This window comes from Physeter macrocephalus, chromosome 7 (genome assembly GCF_002837175.3).
Source record: "Physeter macrocephalus isolate SW-GA chromosome 7, ASM283717v5, whole genome shotgun sequence".
NCBI lineage: Eukaryota > Metazoa > Chordata > Mammalia > Artiodactyla > Physeteridae > Physeter > Physeter macrocephalus.
In genome coordinates, this window is record NC_041220.1 from 63,640,006 (window position 1) to 63,663,153 (window position 23,148).

General features: G+C 37.5%; 1 protein-coding gene across 2 annotated transcripts in view; it reads right to left on the reverse strand.

The window, feature by feature from the left end:
- ADAMTS3 (ADAM metallopeptidase with thrombospondin type 1 motif 3) overlaps nt 1-23,148 on the reverse strand; it is a 291,950-nt gene that overhangs the window by 249,033 nt on the left and 19,769 nt on the right. For both annotated transcript variants that reach the window (XM_024115432.3, XM_055086022.1), the window contains exon 3: nt 22,136-22,542. In XM_024115432.3, the coding sequence (XP_023971200.1) occupies nt 22,136-22,542 (407 nt within the window). The remainder of the gene's footprint in view (nt 1-22,135; nt 22,543-23,148) is intronic.

A 23,148-nucleotide genomic window follows, 5' to 3' on the forward strand; every position in this document is an offset into this window, starting at 1 on the left:
CCATACACAAAAATAAACTCAAAATGGATTAGAGACCTAAATGTAAGACCAGACACTATAAAACTCTTAGAGGAAAACATAGGAAGAACACTCTTTGACATAAATCACAGCAAGATCTTTTTTGATCCACCTCCTAGAGTAATGGAAATAAAAACAAAAATAAACAGATGGGACCTAATGAAACTTAAAACTTTTGCAAAGCAAAGGAAACTACAAACAGGATGAAAAGACAACCCTCAGAATGGGAGAAAATATGTGCAAATGAATCAACGGACAAAGGATTAATCTCCAAAATATATTAACAGCTCATGCAGCTCAATATTAAAAAAACAAACAACCCAATCCAAAAAGATCTAAATAGACATTTCTCCAAAGAAGTCATACAGATGGCCACGAAGCACATGAAAAGCTGCTCAACATCACTAATTATTAGAGAAATGCAAATCAAAACTACAATGAGGTATCATCTCACACCACTTAGAATGGGCATCATCAGAAAATCTACAAACAACAAATGCTGGAGAGGGTGTGGAGAAAAGGGAACCCTCTTGTACTGTTGGTGGGAATGTAAATTGATACAGCCACTATGGAGAACAGTATGGAGGTGGACTGAGATGTATACACTAAGATGTATAAAATGGATGACTAATAAGAACCTGCCGTATAAAAAAAAAATAAATAAAATAAAATTCAAAAATTCAAAAAAAACACACAAAATTGGCTATTTGTTAAATTACACATAAAAGTATACTGTACATTGCCAAATACTGTACACTGCCTACAGCTTATATTAAAGTCTAACTTTGTCAATAATCTCCTCTATTAAAATTGAAGTTATTTATAGCTTTTAATTATCTACTTCCATTACTATAATAAAGAGCAGTTTACAGAAAAATCAAGCCATAGTAACCGCATACAAATGAATGTTTTCAGTGAGCAAACAAAATTATTTCAACAGGTTTCCAGGCTATTTAATTATAGCACTGGTCTACCTAGATCTCTGAAATAATGTCAAAATATCTACAGTTTTATTTGAGATGGCCCCAAAACTTCCCACTAAAAACAGAGCTTTAAATGTCCCGTTCACCAGACAAGGAAGGAGAACTCAAGAATTTCAAGTTAAAAAATGAAAACATGGGAGACTTCTACAGAAATGAAGCTTATGTGAGATGGCAGGTTAAATTGCTGGAACCAATACAATAAAAGAAGGCTCCAAAGGAGGGACATTTCACAATCAAATAGGAAATGGAACATCTTTTCTTCTACACACAAATCCGTGATTGGAAAAGAAGACTGGAAACCTTTCCTCCCACCATTGACCTTCTGAGTAGGTGTGGTGGGCCAAACTTCATCCTCAAAATTCACCACAGATTCTGATCTGTTTAACATCTGGTGCGGTCTGCATGGTCACTGAATGCAATTTAATCCAGTTAGTTTCTCTCCATTCAACTTATATTTCACCTCCATGAGATTTCCTCTCTCTCAGAATGGATGAAGCAGCACCTCCTACGTTGTCCTGGTTATAATCCTCTTGAGATGACAGCACCCTTCATGTTGAGGGCACTTCACAGAACACTTAAGGTTACTTGAGAATCAGGGGCCAGAAACAGAAAGGGGAATGAAGTGACCTACAAAGTTGGTTATTCATATCAGGTACTGCAATGAGAAAACAGTGATCCTCTGCAATCAAGACTGTTCCCATTACTAACTTTTAGAATAAATACAGATGATTATACTTATCAAATTGAACCTTTAAGTCTCCCCCCACACAGGTTCTATTCTATTCAATCACTACACCTTATGTAACAGCTTTTTTGGAAACTGGTATAGAAATGAATCATAACCAAAAAAAAAAAAATCTTCATTTCTAACAATGTTAAAATGTTAAGACATTTTTTAAAGGTTAAAACCATTATAAAAGTTAAAAAGTTAATGTCAGACAGAAGTTAATAAAAGGAAGAAAGACATATCTAAGGCTAAGTGAATATCAAAGTGAGCTAATTTCCTAACACTAGCAACTGTTTAACAGAATTCTTTTAAGTCTTAAAAATATAAACTCCCAACTGTAACTGTACCAGATAGAAAATAATATTTACTTACTTTATTTTCAGACAGGGGCTCTTCTACCAAAATGAATGGGAGAAGATAATGATGCATGAATTTAATATCTTAATTTTTAATTTTATAGGAGTTTGGGGCATTTTCAATAATTTCTCATATAGCAAAGAGTAAAGGCTTGACTATTCTAAAAGTTGAATATGAGAGGAAAAAAATGTATGCAGAGTATTTATTCAATCTACATTTGACACATGCATTAAAAGGAAAAAAACTTTCTATTTCCAATGAATTTTGAGGCAATTTCTTTATAATTTCATAAAGATAACACAGGCCCAGAGTAATAAGTTCTGTTTTTCCTAAAAAGCACAGTTTCTAGAGTTCTTACCTGTTTACACAATTAACATTAAAAAAAAAAAAACCTGAGGACAATGTTTTCCCATATACTTTATAAGCATTTTGTTTTTCAATATTGTGGAAACAAATTAAACCAAACTAAAATTTTATGCAAGTGTTGCTCTCAAATTAAAATGAAATATACAAGAAACTTATTGCCTACCTTGTGTAAGGTAATATGTGAAGCAATTCTACACTTTGCACTAAATTTTAAGATAAACTATGAAGAATCTGTATTGAAAACTTTTAAACAGTTTTTTAAATAATTGCATGACTCATTCCTATTGCCTTTGCTAATTTAAAAAATATAGAAAATATCAAAATGCTACCCACTCAAAAGTGACTCATTTGACATTGAATTACTTCCATGCCTAATCTGAACAATATCTTTAACATATAACCTGATTACAATTGTTATACAATTGTATAACTGTCTACAAATGTTATAACTTGAGTTTAGCCCTATTGGGAAAAAAAAATTATTTTTCTCTGAAGGTTTAATGTATCTTGTTTTCTATTGTCAAGAAACGAGAACTGTGTGACCTAATGTATTTCCTTTTAAGCGTTAACTGCCAAAAACTTTAGAGCAACCTTTATCTCCCAAGTATTTAACCTTGTTCAGTTCATATACTTGAAAATATTCCTTTTAGATTCCTTCACATGGTCTTTGTTTGTTTTGATTTTTCCTTAAATGCTTAGCTGGCACTGTCCTAACATGTAATCTCCTTGAGTCCTTTCAAAGTAAGTAAAAGTAGAGACTTCCACAAAAGTAGAAAGGGAAGGGGGATGGGGAGGGAGAGGGACAGACAGAAGGAAGGCAGGAAGGTACACGGGCACCTACACACACACCTATACACATCTGATCCTCAGAACTGCCGCAGATCTGCTGCTCTGTTTGAGAAAACAACACTAGACTCTTTCTAAATAAGTTCATGTTGACAATGTTCTATGATTTTTAAAGCTGAGCAATGATGATCTGTATCAGTAATAAACTATAAAAACTGAGCACATTTAAAAGAATAATAAGTTAACTTGATTTACTATGTATTATGTCCCAGGCATGGTACTAAGTGCTTACATGGGTGTATTTATTGCTCACAATAACCCATGAAACAGGTTTTATTATTATTATTAAATTATTATTATCACCATTTTGCTAATGAGAAAATGAGATTTACAATGGTTTTATGCCTAGTATGTGCTGAAGCCAGGACTCACACTGCTAACTCCAGAGTCTGTGCCCTTAGCCAGTATGCTCTTTTCATTGTTATTAAATAAAATGCCTGTTGTTCATCTGGTATATAATTTCTGAAGTACAGAACTGGCATGATGCTTCATGGGAAGTAGGCATAGGGCAGCCAGCTCAAATAAATACTGGAATGGATAGTAATTTTATATTGTCAAACCAAGTATTCATGTAAGCTGAAGAGAAGGAAAATTTAGAAGTGGACAGAACAGGAAGCTGCCCTAAGACCTCTCAGAAGTACTCTGGATTCCTAACCAAGTGCTAGACAGGGAAAACAGTGGAGACAGCCATGGTGAGGCCTGGGTTCCAGTTCTTTCCCTGCTGCTTATTAAAAATGTGTGATGCTGACCTCACTTCTCCACTTCCCTGGGCTTCAGTTTCCTCAACTCTAAAACAATGGGAATGGCTCTATAACTGCAGCTCTCTGACTAAATCCTGGGAGGACATGCAGGCCTTTATTATATTCCCCTGTCAGGTGTGCTCACAGCTCCAGGGTGGTCCACGCTGGGAAAAGCATCTGTTCCACATCACTGAGAGTCAAACAGACAGAGTCTTAGGACCCCACTCCTATTTAGTCAGAGTAAATGCTTCTCCTTTGAGAGACGCCACTTCATTGAGGAAGAATACTCCAAGCTAGACAAGCCCTGGATAAGCACGTGGGTCAGATAAAGGACCCAGAAGCAAGCTGTGACCAAATGTCCCTTCCACTAAGAAGTGCTCCACCACTCGGACATAACTTAGGGAAAAAAAAAAAAAAAAAACACCTCAAATTTCTCCCTGAAACCTCATCAATTATTAGAGGAGCATCTGAAACTAAAAAATAAAATAAAACAATCACTAAGGCAATTAGGATAACTCAGAAAACAAGCCAGTTATCAGCCACATTTAGTGTGGAATAGTTCATCACCTTGATAGAAGTGACACCTAAAAGAACTTATAGGAATAAATCTGCTGATTTTCTTTTGGCTATAAGCACCAAAGAAAGAGAAATGGGCAGTCAAGATCAGACTTAAGTAAAACAGTGAAGAACTGAAAATGTGTGGTCCTTTTCTTTTGTTCATCTCTCCCTGATGGTCTATTTTCCCAGGCATTGCCCAGTTCTTCCCACCTTCCCTGACCTATGCTTCATGTTCAGTCTCCCTCACCTGTCCTTTCTCCTAACCCTTCAGTGCCCTGCAGGAGAAGTCTGCTCCATTGATAATGCGACTTAATCCAAGTTAGAAACTCCTAACTAGAGAATATAACATTTGCATTTTCTAATCGTGAAAATTCCAGGCAAAATGACTATGAGTGGGGGTGGGGTGGGGGGTAGGATCCCCTTAAATCGTCCCCTGGGTACCTGTGAATAGCACAAATCAAATTCCCCCCCGAGAAACACAGGGGTGTGTAAGGGGTGCAGTGAGGAATCAAAAAGAATTGAAGAGTCGGGGATTTGCCAGCACCAGCCTTCTAGGGCTTCTCCCCAAGCAGGAAATTGCTGCACTGCTCCACGGCTTCCCTGCACCGGTGCCCAGGCAGCGGGCCAATTCGCTAACCCTTTCCCTGGCCTCGCACAGACAGCATCATCCGTGCAACCCTGGCCCCGCCATAACCCTGGCTGGCTTGAGAAGAGTTGGCAGAGAGAGTCCAGGCTGTGCTATTTAAAGCTATAAGCAGCTACTGTGGATGGAGATGAGCTGCTTTAGCGGCAGAGGATAAGGCCAGATGCAGAAGATTTTCACTTGCCATGATGAAATTCACACACCTCCTGGGGGTAGGCACCCAAATTTGATAGAAAACAGCTCAGTTCCATTTATTAATTACTAGTACTCATCTATCTGTCCCAACCAGCAATTTTTTTCAAGGTTAAACTGCTTGATTTCAAATTCTCAGATTCAATTTTCAGCCTCAAAATATACTGATGAAATATATATACATTTTTGCTATATATACATCCCCCAGAAACCCACAAGTTTATATTTTACAAAAACATACACACATACACTGTTGTCTACAATAGGTATATGGATAGCAAGTACATACGTAACGAGAGATCCAGATATGTGTCTATGCTGGAATTTAAGCTGCCCAAGCTTTCTGAAGTATTAGGAATACCCTCTGAGAACTAGGATAATGTAAGTCAAAAGTACAGGTTCTGAATGCAGGCATCCGGGTCTTCCGTGAGACACAGCACAAGACACTCATTTCCCTGGGCTCTTAATCCGTAAATGGGAACTGTTGTCAGGATTAAGATAATTCCTGTAAAGGACAGATCTGTGTCTGGCACACAATTATCGATGCCCATAAATTTTTAACTAGTATGAGAAATAGCATAAAATACCTATGAACAAAATAGTGCCATTTGCAGAGACGTGGATGGACCTAGAGACTGTCATATAGAGTGAAGTAAGTCAGAAAGAGAAAAATAAATATCGTATAATATCGCTTATATGTAGAATCTAGAAAAATGGTAGAGATGAACTTATTCGCAAAGCAGAAATAGAGACACAGATGTAGAGAACAAACTTATGGATACCAAGAGGGGAAGCGGGGGTGAGATGAATTGGGAGATTGGGACTGACATAAATACGCTACTATGTATAAAATAGATAACTAATGAGAACCTACTGCATAGCACAGTGAACTCTTCTCAATGCTCTGCGTTGACCTAAATGGGAAGGACATCTAAAAAAGAGGGGATATATGTAAACATATAGCTGATTCACTTTGCTGTACTGTATCAACTAACACAACATTGTAAAGCAACTATACTACAATAAAAAATTAATTTAAAAAATTAAAAAATAAAAAGCAATGTACATACCTAATTAAAAATACTCTATTGCTAAAAATGTTAACCAGCAATAATAATAATAATAATAAATTCACAAATTTTTTTTTAAAAAAAGATAAAACACCTATGGTAGCTCAGGAGAACCATGGTGACAGATTAGTTTTCTTCTGAAAGTCAAATTTTATCTCAGCCAACCCAGGTAATCTGACCTTGTGGTCTCTTTGCCCCCTTATTTCCTAAAATGTGCTCAACAAGCACCTTATCTAGGGGACTCTTATTTATCCTTAAAAACTCAGCTCAAATACCATTTCCTCAGGGAAACTTTCCCCTGTCCCTAGCTTAGGTCAGATGACTTTGTTAATTATTTCATAAAACAATGTCCCTTTTCCTTGATAGCATTTATGCCAGTTTATCTTTACTCAGGTGACTTTACAGAAAGTAAAGTCTGTATTTCCCACTTTATCTAAACTCCATGGGGGCAAATATGATGCCTGTTTTTGTTCATTGTTACATTTCCAGCACTGAAAGTATATAGTAGCCATTGAATGAATGAAGGAATAAATGACTCGCCAAGCTCTATCCAGATATTAATCAATCTATTTATCTCCTCCTAAGAAGCAGAAAGAGAAAATTCACTCACAGGAATAGAATGACTCCTAGGAGTTACCAAGAGACACAAAATTTGGAAAAACCATTTATTGTCTAAAAGAAGACAAACAATGCAAGAAACTGAGAAGTGTGGCTTTCTGTACTTGGCTTGAGAATAATTTTTACCTTCTATCAAGGAGACACCACGGAAAGAAATGAAAGGTTACAAGGCAGAGTTCTGGGCACCAAAGGGAAAGGATGGAGGGGAATTCTGCACAGAAGCATTTCAATTAAAAGTTCATAAAACCTGGAAGGTGATAGTGAGCAGATTATAGTATACTGACATGGAACTTACGTCCTGTGTCTTCATTTATTCAGTAACTCATCACATATTTATTGTGCACCTACTATTATCAGGCATGGTGCCTGGTTTTGAGGACATAAGAGTAAGCATTACAGACACAACTCCAACTCTCATGGAGTTTACAGTTTAGCAGGGGGGGAAAGCATTAAACAATTTATGTGTGATCAGTGCTCAGAAAGAACCATAGGTTGCTGTAGTAAAAACCTTGACAAGAAAGTCAATATGTTTATTTTCTTCCAAGGAATTAGTCCAAAGTATAACATTTTTATAATGTTTTTTTTTAAATTCCTTTTTTTTTTTTAAATTTTGCAACACGTTGCCATGCTGACTTGTATCTGCTTCCTTTGCTTAACAGGAGTAAATTAATTTAAGAGACACTATACCTCTACTATGGTGTTGAACTCAAGTGTGGGCTTGGATCAAGATGATGTTGCCCCTTCATTATAGTTCATATGCGAAAGAAGAGGAGATAGAAAACTAAAAGAAAAAAAAAAACTTAGTTATGAAAGCCATAGCATTAAAACGCTATTCAGAAGGATAGAACTGATTTATATGAAATCTTAGGAACCTTAAACTTTCAAGTTCATAGCACACCCTTCAATTGCAAAAGTTATGCGCTGGGAAATCTGAACACATCCAAGAAAGGTCTATAATTCATCTTGCAAAACTGGTAATCAATTCCCTATTCTAATATTCACACCATTCAGTCTGTCAGCATTGATTTGCTGAGCACACACTGTGTGCCAAAAACTGTTAAAGACCCACGGGAAAGAGTCCTTATCCTCAGTAGAGAAAGTCCCCAAAAAATAAATGTAAAAGATAAATTCAAGATAAGTTTGAGATGCAAATAATGGCTACAAATAAGATTAAAATCACTAATATAGTGTAGAGTGACTAAAGTTTCTGTTTTAGCTAGAATGGCCGAAAATTCTTTTTTGAGTTAACACCCAAATGATGAGTACGAATCTCTGTTTAAAGATCTAGAAAAGAATGTTCTGGCTGAAGAAACAACATTTCCAAAAGGCCAGAGACAGAAAAAAATTTGGATTTGAAAGACAAAAGGAAGACCAGAAGGGGTCGTATGGAGTAAACAAGGGAATGACATCAGAGAAGCATGCTAAGACCAGATCCTGTAAAACAGTGGTTTCCAAATGTAGTGTCACCTGGGAAACTTGTTAGGAATGCAAATTTTCAGGCTCCTCTACAGATCCACTGAATCAGAAACCCCAAAGTGGCACCTAGAAATCTATGTTTTAACAAGCCCTCCATGGGATTCTCATGCCCACTAAGGTTAGAGGCCTCTTGGAGAGAACAATGATTCTCAACTCTAGCTGCATATTAGAATCATCTAGAGCGGCATTTAGTCTACTCATGCTGAGGCTTACCCCAGACCAAATGAATCTGTATCTCTGGGGCTGGGGTTTAGGCATCTATATATTCTTTAGGTGATTATGAGACAATGATTATTGGAACTACTGACATAAGGGTCTTGAAAGTCATGGTAAGATGTTTGAATTTTAATGGGAAGCAACTGAAGGCTTTTAAACAGAGAAAAGTTCGTCGAATTTAGAAACGTCACTTCAACTTCTATGTGAAGGATGAAGAGGGTCAAAAATGAAAAAGAAAAAAAAAAAAAAAAAAAAAAAGGAGGTCACTGTAGTATCCAAAGAAGAGATGATAGTGGTTTAGATCAAAGTTGTAGCATTGGAGATTTCATAAGTAGATTCAGAACATATTTTATAGAACAACCTCAAGATTTATGGATGGATTTTATGAAAGAAATGAGGAAAAAGAGGAGTCTAGCATAAGTCTAGGTTTTTGGCCTGAGAATTAGGGTCCAAACTTTTCTCTGTGGAGGAAGTCATGCAGGGGTAGCTGCCAAGGGATGATCTTCAGCCCTGTTAAATTTGAGATGGTATCTGACATCCAGGTGGAGAGGTTGAATGGGCAGCAGAACACACGGACAAATCTAGAGCTCAGAGGAGAGGTCAGGGCCAGACACACAGAGTCATTACTGCTTGATGGTATTTGAAGCCATAAAATCACATGAGATCATCTAGGTTGAGAGGGTAGCTACAGCTCAGCGTAGCACTGAGCTGGTGTATGGACAGAGTACAAGGTTGACTCATGAGAGCCCACAAAGTGTGATGGCCTCAGACTGTGAAAGCACAGGACAATTGAAAATCTCAAGGTCTCTGTGTTGCCCCGTGGCACAGTCCCACCACCAGTTCTTTTTTTGTTTTAAATATATATATTTTTATACATTTATTTATTTATTTATTTTTGGCTGCGTTGGGTCTTCATTGCTGCACACAGGCTTTCTCTAGTTGCGGCGAGCGGGGGCTACTCTTTGTTGCAGTGCGTGGGCTTCTCAGTTCGGTGGCTTCTCTTGCTGCGGAGCACGGGCTCTAGGCACGTGGGCTTCAGTAGTTGTGGCTCGTGAGCTCAGTAGTTGTGGCTCACGGGCTTCAGTAGTTACGGCGCACGGGCTCTAAAGCACAGGCTCAGTAGTTGTGGTGCGCGGGCTTAGTTGCTCTGTGGCATGTGTGATCTTCCCGCGCCAGGGCTTGAACCCGTGTCCCCTGCATTGGCAGGCAGATTCTTAACCACTGCGCCACCAGGGAAGCCCCACTGCCAGTCTTGAAAGTAAAGTGACTTTAGAAACTTTCAAGCACTTCGTAGTGACTACTGGCCACTGAATAAATTAACGAGGATACACTTCAAAGCTCTACCTACCACTGGGAAATCTGTACATGAATCCAAAGAGGAATCTAAGGATCAGACACGGTAAGTAGTTTGTCCAAGTTCACAGTTTCTGTATTCTGCCAGAACTTGGCCTGGGGAGATGGTGCTCACCAGTGCTTCCAATGTACATGTAGCCTCCGGGCAAGGGGACCAAGAGAGGAAGTTGTGGTTGTACACAGTTAATCCAATCTGGGACTGATGGGTGCTGAGTCAGACTGGCTGCGATGATGACTGGGCAGGGGGGCAAGAGCCAAGACGGTATTACAAACCAATGAAAAAAGTTCAAATTCCTTACCCGAGAAAGCAAGTCAGCTGGGAAAAGCCAGTATCATTGCACATAAACAAGAAACAGACAGTTGAGTTATGGTGTCTGGCACTAACTGAGAATGAGTTAGAAGTATAAATTTTCAGGTCCCTACGCAGACCAACTGAATAAGGAACTCTGAGGTGGCTATGAGCAAGCTATGTTTTAACAAGCCCTCAGGAGATCCTGATGTGCACTAAGGTTAGAGGCCCCTCGTGGAGAACAATGATTCACAGCTTCCTAAAAGTTGCCTATTCCTCAAATGCAACCTATGAGGAACTCTCCCAGGAAAATGGCTGCATCGACAGAGCTGGCACACATTCCTATGTTGAGGTAACTCGGTACTCTCCCTACAGCATAACCAATCACAGTCCCTTCTGCTCTTAATATTTTATAAAAATATAAATATATTTCTCTCCATATATATACATATATACACACATATACACATATGTGTGTAGATAGAGAGATAGGTAAGTAGGTAGGTAGGTAGACAGATAGATTTCTCTCTACTCTGATTATTTCCACATATCATTAGGAGTCAAGCTATAACATCTCCCAAAATTGTAATAGCAATTAGGTTCTTTGGAGCTTTCTAGAACACAGGATTTATTCATAGTTAGTGTATTAAAAATAAATTTTAGAAAACAGAAAAAGCATTATTAGAAAGTAACCATATCTCAAAAATAACACTCATACATGCAATTTCCATGATTAATAAATAATGGTCAGTGTGACGTTTTGACTTCTTCCTTGGCCAGGAATGCACGGTCCCTAAGGATAAATAGAATACAAACAGTCATAGAGTCATAGAACATCAGTTCTAGAAGGAATCGCAGGAAGCTTATAGTCAACAGTTTCCTAATTTTAGATCTCTGGGCTCTTAGGAACCAGTGGAGGCAATAATGGAGATCTGGGAATGACTGTCACTGTGTCATAAGGCTGAACAGAATGGTACAGGTCTACGAGTAATTTAAGCTTTTCATGTGAAAAGATCATCAACCAGTATAGAGAGAGAATAATTTGTACTCACTGGGAATTTTGACCAGCAATTTTGTATATTTTTGATCATTAACAGATAGGTACAATTGTTAATTACTTAATAAATATTTTAACTGGTTTAAAGTATTTCAAAACATAAGATCCAACAGGCAGAACAAAAAGAATCACTGATCTAATTCAAACCCTTAATTTTTAAGTATGGGGAAGAGTACCAAGGTAGTTTCATGGGCACAGTTCAAATTTTATAACATCCTCATAGGTTAACATGTTTCTAAAATTTTTCCAAGCACAGCATATAAAAAAAGGCCTCTCCCTGAAAATTTTAAGTTAATGGCTGGGGCCAATAAATGGGGTCAAAGACTTCCCTCATCATTATGCTCAGTCTTGGTGTGGTACCACAGTTGAAGCCAAAGGTGACAATGACGTGCAGCTGACCAAACAGAAACAGAGATCTTACAGTGACTTAATTTTATCTGGACCCACATCACTATGCTTGGTCTGCCTTCTTGTCCTGGCAGCCAGTTAATTCCATCCTCAGAGCCAGGTATGCAAAATAAAGGACTATATGAAGCCAGGCAGGAAAGCATGAAATACTGGCACCCTATAAGCAAGATCAAATATCCTGTAAGCCCAAAAGAAGTATTACTGCAAGATTCCAATCACTATGTTAAAAGCATCATGTTTCACAGATAATGCTAAATAAAACGCTTCCCACTGTGTTTGGGTTGCTAATGTTTGCAGAATCTCTCACTAAGTGCTGTTCTTCCTTTTCTCTTGGGCTTACATACTCAGACTGGGTCCCTCTATGTTCATATGACACCCAAGTATCTAATAGCACAGTCCTCTCACTCTAAAGATCTTCCACTTTTAGGGACATAACCAGGCAGAAGAAGGCCTTCCAGAAATCTCTTATGTTTTAAATTGGGGTTGGAAAGTCCTATCAGCTAATCAAAAAACTCACAAAGACCTCAAAAGTCTACTTTGATAACGCCATTTAAGTTCAAAAATGCATTTTCTGGTAGTTGGAGCTAGGGACCCACCATGCCACCTTTATCTCCATCCCCCCCAATTGCCTCCATAGACTTATAGCCTTTTTTTTTTTCATGGAAGACTCTAGACTGGAAACAAAAACAGATATAAGATAGCATATTAACTACTATTACCAAATAAAATAAATATGAAAACAAGACTCTGAACAACAGTATATACCACCTAATGTCATAGAACTCTTTATCACTATATCCCCAAAATGCCTCACTCTGAGGTTCATAATTTAAAATATCTGACCAAAATGAAAAGCCTAAGAAGTATGTTAAAATTATGACTAATGCCTCATTCATGCCATTCCAGCCAGGGTATGGGCTATATCACACCACTAAAGGGAAATGTTTCCTAAAGCAGAAGTAGTGTGCTGTGTAATGCACTGAATGATTAGTGGTCAACTGCATAAAACTGAAGTATTATAATAATAACAACAATAAGAGGTCAATCACAGTCACTATATCTTTGTCAGCTCTGAAGAATCTAATACATGGAACAAGATATTTTCACTTTATATTTCTAAGTAGCACCTAAGAAAGAACTTTCTATATGGCAGAGCTATATATAAATAAGATGAAAAGTAGTGAGTTTCCCATCCTTAGAAGTCTTTAGGAGAACACAAATTAGAGTATCCCTCAGAGAAGATGATGCTAAAGGAGTCCTGCATCAAGTGGAGAAGGTCATCTGAAAATTACAGGATTTTCACCAAAGTATTCACTTCATAGAAGATTGTATTTTCCACAAGTTAGGTCACAGGCTGAGTTGGGTAAGTGCAGCACACTTTTTTACTTTGCAAACTAAATCAACATCATTATTATGAATCACAAAATATTAAGGACAAATAATTATAATAAATGGAAAAAGAAAGAAAGGGACTGTAGTAACAATCATCGACTTCTCAGAGCCAGGCTGTGTGAAAGATGCATTAATATTCTGTAAGCCCTCAACATAACAAGCATTACTTTCTCCTCTTTACTGATGGAAAGAGACTTCCACAAGGTTAAACAACTTTAAAGTTTAAAGTCACAAGCTGGTAGGTAGTAGAACCAGAAGTGGAGTTCAGGTTTGTCTGATTCTAAACCAATACCATGCCCGCTCCCAACATGAACCATCTCCCTAAACCACTTTACAAAAGTTTTGACTTCTGTCATCAATGGCATTTTACCAAATTGAACTCTTCCAAAGTATCATAACTCTAAATAGCTCGGCCACTATTTCTCTTCATTGGTGTTTACTGATTATTCTCGCTACAAAACTCTAAACTGGATATCTTCTAAACATTTTATAAAAGTAAGCTATAACAATCTAGATAATGCTTTTCAAAACCCTTCAGGCTATATAATATCCTTTCTTTGTTTTTTAATATTACTGACTCTGGAGTTAGACATTAAGTGCAATCATATATCCCTATTTCTTCAATCAATAAAATAGAATTTTTAGAAATTTGTTATAATTATGGAATATTTGAACATGTTTATCGAAGGACTGACAATTCAACTACAATAAGAGCAATGATCTCTTGATATGTTTAGTTTATGCAGTCTAATACTGCTCAAAAATTAATGAACTCCTTTGAAAATAAATGTTTGAAAAAAAATACCAAGTGTTTAAAATTTCTTATTTTAGAGATAGAGAATTCAAAGTCTGCCAACCTTAATAAAAAGTACAATTGAGTTTTTTATTCTAAATATTTTTTCAATTTCACTGTGATAGGCTGACAATCGTAAGATAAAATCTCCCTTTTCAATTGTATTTCTAGTTAATCTCTCTACATTTCTAACAGTATTAAAAACATACAAGTTAATTCATGTCATGCCTCCTTGTCAACCATCCATATTGTAAGGAGCATATTTAGGTAACTTGGGGTAACAGAACTGCTAGGTGCTTTGCTGTCAGTCGACCTGAGTGCCATTCCAGCTCTGCCATCAACTCTAAAGACACAACAACAAATACTGTCAGTAGTCTTTGAATCAAAATATTTAATGGAACATTGATTTTTCTCTACCTTTTCTATGGTTTTTCATATATATGTGTGCATATGTGTATGCTTATGTGTGTGTATATAAACATATATGCATGCATATAGGTATTTCCATACACACACGTACATATAGTAGATACATTAAATGACATAAAATAAAATGGGATTTAATATCGAGATCAACTCATTCACTAACAGCATACTTTGTGTGTCTTGTTTTTTGAGAGTTAAGTAAACTTGATCAAATTACACTTTATGCTGTAAGCAAAAATCATTAAAACAAGATTAGAAATACTCCTTAGAGAATAGGAAGAAGTAGGGGATAGAAACATACAGTTAACACAGTAAGAAAGGAGAACATTTCAGATGGAAGAATTACAGTTATAGAAGGAGGTTTACTAAATTAAGGCACCAAATTCACCAAACTTGAAAGATTGAAGGACCTAGATGATAGGAGAAGAAGTCAGATTTTTCAAAATCAACTTCCAAACGCTCTCAGATAAAATTTGGGGAACAAATTCTAGAAAAAAGTTACTGAGAAAAAATACCTCCCTAAACTCCAGAGAAAAAGCCCATGACTTCAGCAAACTCTTTCTATGAAGAAAAGCAACATAATCAAGGAATACGAATCCTTGCCCTTCTCTCATCCTGAATGCCCATGCAAGCCTGCCAATATCAACTACATGGTCACTGAATTTGGTCTTAATAAACATCACTAGGTTTTATCCTCCTTTTTCTTTTCTCTCTCTCCCTTTTGTATTATATTTGCTCCTATATTCAGCTAAATACTGACCAAGACTACTTTGGCTCTCCCATGTATTCATTACATATATTATAAAGTTCATGAAATCAACTTACCGCACCGTCTCTTCATTTTTAGGGCCATCACAAATATCTCCTACCTTCCTCAGAGGCTCCTCTTCCTACCCACCCCAACCTCTACCATCACTGGTGATCACTTTAACATATATGGTTATCTTTTCAATTGTCGGGTATCACAAATATTGCTTTCTCCAGGAAGCCTGCTACTATCTTTCCAAGCATAAATATTCTTTCCACCATTCAGACTCTCACATGTCATCTATCCTAGTCTTAGAGCATTTAAAACATTCGGCCTTGTACTTTGGTTCTATGTTTGCATACCTTATTTCCAGTACTCTTGGAAGACAAGGATAATGCCTGGCTTACCTCAGTATTCCCCACAGCAATCAGTCTAGCACTTTGCATATCCTAGCACTTCAGAAAGCTTTATTAACTTGATCAGTATTCCTAGAAGCAAAGATTGTCACACGAGTAACAGTTTTTGCAGTTGAGGACCTTGAGGCTGGGTTTACTTTGCAAGAACTCTACGACCTCAAAGCCTGATTATGCACAAAGGCATCATATCAACATCTTGCTGTGCTTTTGTTCTTGTTTTAATGATAATTTACCGAGAAGAAGATATTAAAGATGTGGTCAGCACTATTTTCACAGTTCTTAAAGCCTTTTTTGAGTATCTTTAAAAATTCATATTAGAGTTATAATGAAGTCCTAGTTGCCACTGCATGGAGAAGAATGGAAGCATTACTTCCCAGGTCAACTTCCCCTCCCCTCTTATTTTCTGTTTTTCCATTCCTACACAAAGAAAGATGTGTAATATCACATTTACCTTTTTCCCAATTTTTAGCTCATCTTTAAACTTAATTTAAAAATTTACTATACCAAAGATAGAGAAGATAATGGGAAATAAATCATAATCAAATTGATGTAAATCAAATCATAAGCTGAACAAGTGGTACTCATAAATAAACATGAATAGTTTAAAGTAATTAAAGAATAACTATTAAAAGGAAATATTTTCAAAATCACACAAGAGAAATATAGCCAAAAACTTTGGAAAAGGCTTGACATATGTATGATTTTGGTTTTATGCAAATTAGATGCAAAATGTGAAAATGATCAAAGACTTTGCCAAACCTTCCTTCTTCACCCCAGATAAGCACAAACTGGCTGCCTATCTATTTGAGAAAGAAGGCATGCTGGGAAATGTAACCAATAGCCCAGATCCAGCAAGATTCAGCACAGGCAGGTACCACTCACAACTAGGATTAATACTGTCAGCTCCCATGGGCCATGGCTTGACCAAATCTCAGGAGAAGCAATGAGGCTTGTTATGGTACTGTTTCTCCCAGAGTAGTTAAGCTAGTGGACTGGTACCCACTTTTTCCCTTCTACTAATGGAAATTAAAGGATATAGGAGCTTTGAGAATCTTCTAATCCTGCACTGCTAAAACAGCCTGGTGTAGGTGCCTAGAAGTAAAACAAGGTTCCAGTCCTTTGTTCCCCAGACCTACTAAGATTTCTTAAATCAGCATGTAAACCGTGAAGACACAAATCTCCCTCTGTCCCATCAATAAACACATGACACCTTCCATAGACACGTTTTATGGGAGAAAAAGGTGGGAGGCACCTGGCCTTTAGAGATCAGGTTCTCCTCATAAAAGCAAATGTTCAAATGTCAACATCTAAAGATCAGTCCTTGAAAACCCTAAGTCCACTATAAACAGCTACAGATTTGCATCTATTTTTAGTATTACTATTTTTCATAATTACTAGGCAAATGTTCTCAATCCCAAGCACACTGGCTCATAATACTTTTTAAAATAGCCTTTTTACAAAGTGCTTCTGCAGCTGGACTTACTGAAATAGACATAGCGAAGACATGTTTCTGAAGGGACCAAATCCCAAAGTAAAAGTCTTGAGGCAGGGAAGTCTTAAGGCTGTTTTCTTTATAAGGTTGCAGTTGTCCACAAAGACTTCATTTGGCCATGCACACTCCAAATCTAAAAAGGGTTAAGTTACCTCCAATACTAACCAGATGTGACTATCAGATATTTTAGAAAAAGGTTCTGCTTATGGTTCCCAAGTTGTTAACTTCAAGCTTCCAAGACTCCCTGCCCTAACAGTGAAGATTTCCCATTAGATGCCTCAGGAGGCCTAAGACTGGTCTTGAGTGAGAACAAGGCAGGAGGAAGAGAAACTAGGAGGAAGAGCATCTCCCACCTGTGTTTTTACCAGGCCTTTCCTGAGTTTATCCATTTTACATATTATTTTATTAGATAACCCCTAGTGATTTCATTTGGAGGAAGAATTCCAAATGTTAAAAAATATTGAAAACTTCTGTCCTAGATAAACTCCCTTGATCATAAAATCAGCCCACAAGGAAATCACTGAGCTGGATAACCCAAAAGAGCCATCATCACTCAGTTCTTCCACTCCCAACCAGTTTCCTCTGATGCAATCCAGGGGAATTAACAAAGCAATATTGTTCTAGCAAGTCTAGAAAAATGCAGTTTCATTATGTTATGAATACATGACATAAAGCCTACTAACCAAATAACCCTTTATTTTGGCAAAGTTGAAGACCACAAAGTATGATTGTGAGCCGCCACTACACACAGGGGAGATTTAATCGTGTTACAGGGCGAATGCCAGGGCTCTATGGAATAAAGAAATCTATTTTCAGCTGGGATTCTCAGCCAGAAGTGTCTTCCCACTCAGAAGTGTGTGAAACGCCTGCCATCACCATGACTCCTGACCACTGGACTCTCACCTCAGAGACACAGAAGCAGAGAGGCAAAGCATGTCAACGGCCTCCAGCCACAGACCGCTGGGAGCACATCTGCAGTTGACAAGCTGGGTTTATTACATGTTGCACGGAGCCAGAATGCACACCAAAGGGACCCGTGAGCAGGTCAGTAAGAGAGCTTTAGAAAGAACCTATTAACAGGATTAGGCTTTGGTTGGGTAATTTATTTGGAGGAGGGTCTAGAGAAGCAGGCTTTTTAAAAATTGGATGCTGTCAGAAAACAAGAACAACTCCATGTTTGAATACTGTAACAATTCTCACCTATAAGTGGGTAGACTAGAGCGGGCATAAAGCTGCAACTGGTAAAGAATTAGCTGCCACTCATAAAACGTAATCTTGTGATTCACTTTGTTATAAAGCAGAAACTAACACACCATTGTAAAGCAATTATACTCCAATAAAGATGTTAAAAAACAACAACAACATAATCTTGGCAAAGAATCGGAAAAGGTCATGCTAGACAGGAACAGATACTGTTCTTTGCCACACTGGGTGAAAATCATTGTCAATTTGTTCATGCAGAACACTTTGATGTTGATTTCAGAAACCCACAGAATAATATTTTAGTTATTATGCATATCTATGTCTAGATCACATTCTAGACCTCGGCTCTGAATATATCACTCAAGGCATTTTTCTGTCCTCCTCAATAATGCCCACGTTAAAGGACCTTTTCTGTGATCATTTCATAGAGTTACCTGGAATAAGTAGACTCTACTGACTCTTTCAGTCAAGTTTCTAATGTCTAGAGAGATAAAAACAGCTAAGCATTACTGCTTGCTTTTCAAACTATCTGGGGTGAGTAAACAGTTTCCTTTCTCCCCAGTTGGTCTTGGACTGATAATTTTGTAAAATACAAGGAAAACTAATTAGTAGAAAAATAAAATGAAAAAACAAGACACAAAACACCAGCCCCAACTTTTTTATTATTATTATTAGGCCCAACGCAAATATAACTCTGTCAAAACTGTCAAAAAAGTTTCTTTATATAGTCTTGCCTTCCGTATTTGTCACAAACCTGAGTCTATGGACACATTTTGAGTAGTACTGCTTTTTAAACTTTAATTAAAGCATTCTGTTTAATACAAATTAATTCTGTCTCAGAGCACTGCCCATTTCAAACATACATAGTATGCCACAGGCAGTATTAGCGAAAAAGAGGTAAGGAGTTTCACTCAGGGAGAAGGCCATGCTACGAACTTTCCAACCTCAGTGAAAAATAAATACCTGTGGCTGCTCCCTATGAGCAAGAGATCAAAGGACGCATGTAGAAAATCAGATCACTGTACTCCCATCTACACCAGTCTAAAATGCACCCATCAAGGTAGGGCTTCACTGGGATTCTTTTCCATGGCAGGGGACTTAACTTCATGGTTGCTGGGCAGAGATGTTCCCATTGGTATTTTTAGGGCAGGAGTGGCTGTGCTTTCTACTGGGACCACTTGGATTTGATTATAATCCCGGAGTTTCCCAGGGCAATGGCTTTATAGCCCATCAGGTTAATCCTCAGGCATCTATGTTATCTCAGTATCTCTGCTTCCCTTCCTAAGGTCAAGAAGGTCAAACCTAAATCCCTACACAGCAAGCTAAAGGAACAAAAAAGGTTTAGGAATCAGCTAATCAGCCAAATTTATTTACATTCCCATCAATTTTACTTCCTACTTCATCTCTGCTAAGGAGCTTATCCTGTCCAATGCAATTCTGCAATCTTAAGAACTTGTCCCCAGCTTAATGAAGTAGCCACTGGTGTTATCACTCTAATGTATTGATCTGCTCCCTGTAACCATGCTTCTCTTCCTGCCATCATCTTTACTCTTCCTCCATAGCTGCTATGAGCTGGAAACTCTAGAAGAGGCTTCTGTTTCTGTACACCCACATAGGCAGCACTGCCTGCTGTAGGCTAGACACTGCCCTCTTCCTGCATCAAGTGCAAGGCCTGAGCCACTTATGTCTGGTTCGAAATTCTGTCCCCATTCATAAAATCTCTCTAGAAGATACTTCCTTATACCACAATTTTTTAAGTTAAACATGATCCTGATGTGTATGTCTAATATAAACACACACATACATGTATACCAGATATTTTGGCACTTAAAATCTATGGCAAATTTAACATCTTTGCGCTCCGTGGGGATGGTAATCGGGACCGTTCCTCTCACCATTTCACAATATGCTTGGAAGAGTGCTTGACCCATAACTGGCTTCCCAGAGATATCTTTAATTAATTAATGGATCAAAGAATGGAACAAATGAATACTTGGGGTTTACACTGGTAGAGACGCGCATGCGTGCACACACACACGCCGTATCAACATACACACAATGCCAACATTTAACACCGTATCTTAAAGATGAGAAATTAATCCTAATAATTAATGTTCGTTCAAACTTCATATCTATTTTCCTCTTCCTTACAACAACTTGCTATTGCCCCAGATTTCTGTATCTATAACGAGATAATTTGACATGTACAGTAAGAAAATTACTGATTGCTAAGTCGGGTTTAAAAATCACTATGATAACCCATTAAAATAATTTCCTTGCCTTCTGCCTTCCTTAAACTGATTTTCAAGCTTCAAATCTTCTACCTCAAGCTTCAATCTTAACCAAGGAGATAAAAAATACGTAATCTTTTTATGCTGTAAAACTTAAAAATAACACTAAATTAAATTTTATACTCAGTATATTTTACTTAGAAGTATTATAAAACAGTACCTTTTAAAATAATTTATTTCTTTTTATATCCTGGTAGTGTTGAATCAACCTCTCTCAGTGAATACTTAGTCTTTTTAGAAAGCACTATCTATTGTTTTATTCAATGACTTAGTTAATTCAGATCTATTCAACGTTTGTGTGGAATGAGAGGAATTTGAGAGATTCCTTGTGTCTTCAAACCCCAGAGCATGGTCCAGCACCAAATGTGACAGTGTGGTCCTAAACTGACAGAGTCCAACTTGGAGATTTGGACCTGCCACACATGCTCTATTCAGTTTTCCATCCTGACTTCTAAAACCCTACAGAACATCAAGAGGCAGTACAAGAGCCCAAAATAAAGCCTACAACCATTAATCCACCAGCCTTGGGTAAAAACATATGGTATCATAACTCCTTTGGGTTGTGCTTATGCATAGAGAGGACAGTGGCAGAAGATTCAAGGTACTGTTGGGGGACCAGCCAAGGTAGAAGGAATGCAAGGAATATCTTGAGAACTCCCAGAAGAGAGACAAAACAAAGACAATAGCTCTGAACTCCCAAGAAACAGCAGCCTGGCAACCATAGAAAGAAAAATGGTTGCTCTTTCTGAACAAAGACTTGGAGTCAACTGTGAATGGAAGAGACATAAACATTGACACACTTTTCAAATAACATCTGGAGATACAAAACAAATAAAAATACTTCACATCTTCACAGCATGTGAAGAAGGATCAGTTACTACTGGCCTCATCCACAAAACTAAAGAGCCATATATGGGTATTCTATTCAAAAATAAAGAAAAAAAATGAATCAAAGCCATAATACAGAGAGAACTACATCTCATGTCCATAGAGTCATGCTATTTGAGCAAATTCTGACAGAAGAGCTTCTCATTTCCCATTTTAGCATTCTTTGGGAAGCGAAAGAATGCTTTCAAATACTTTCTTTAAGAGGATATCCAACGTTTCCAAATAAGAAGGGAAATACTATCATTTTGAAGGAATCTATGCTTCTTTAGAAAGTTGTCAGAAGGATTTTAAATAAATAAGGAAATAAAATCCCCAGTGTTACACAAGTGAACATATAAGCCAAGAATGCTAAAATAGCTGTCTTTGGTTTCTTAGACTAATGTTGTCTTCATGTCAAATTAAGCCAAAGCACACATCTTTGTCAGTAAAATGCTTTCTAATGCTTCTTCCTGAACTTAAAATATAATAGTGAGGTTTTCTTTCCACCTCTACTTTCCAAACCATGCTGAAGCCATGCTGCACTCCCAAACACCTGCAAACACACAGACACAAAACGCAATGAGTCTTACCAGACCATCACAGTTGCTAATGGCAACAGAGGTTCCCGGAATGTCCATGATGTCACCAACATAAGCACAGTTAGCCTGCAAAGGCTCTGTTTTCCAGATTCTTTCTGAAGCACTTCCTGGTTGATGATCATTAATGGGGTCGGTTATATTCCCAGGCACCAGAGATGCCTCATGCCATTCCACAACAGCACCAGGAGCTACTAGCTGAGTGTTGGGCTTTAGTCGCAGATGAAAATCTCTTCCAAATGCTGTGATGTTAAAGAACAATTGCTCAGAGCTGGAAGACACGTCCCTCGCTGACCTCTTTTTGTGATTTGCAGAAAGAATATGGGAGAGATAGTGTCCTTCAAAATTTGTGCTGACTGGAGTCACCAGCTCATACTCTCTCTGTCTCTTTATTGGTAAATCTGTGGGGTGAAAAATAGAATTGTAGAACCCTGTATAACAAGAGAACACAGGAGGACATAACATAGGCATCAAGTGCCCACCTCACAAGACCGTACCTCGACTTGCATAATAAATATATTCTTGAACCATCTCATAAGTAGTAAATTTTGAGAATTCAAATCATTTCTCAAACGCATTTAGGTAACTCTGTGTTCAATGAATCATTCTTTAATTTTTTAAAAAAGTTTACTGCAATGTGAATATTCATCTCATTTATATGTTTGAGAATATGAACAGAATAACTTTCCATAAACTGTATCTGGGGTGCTTATAATCAACACATACTCCCAGTTAATTTATCATTGGCATAACTGATAACTGCTACAAACTTTTAACAAAGTTGCTATTACGTTAGAAAAAACTTTTTCTGATTGTTTTAATTTTTTCCTTGTAAGAATCCTAGAATTTATACTAATCACCATAGCTACTTTGTATTACATCTACCACTGGCCTGTAATTTATACACTGTAGTTCATGGTGTGGTAGTTTATACATATCTTTTCCATCATACCAACCCTAACAATCATACTTCACAGGTGAGGAAACTGAGATTCAGGAGGTGTGTG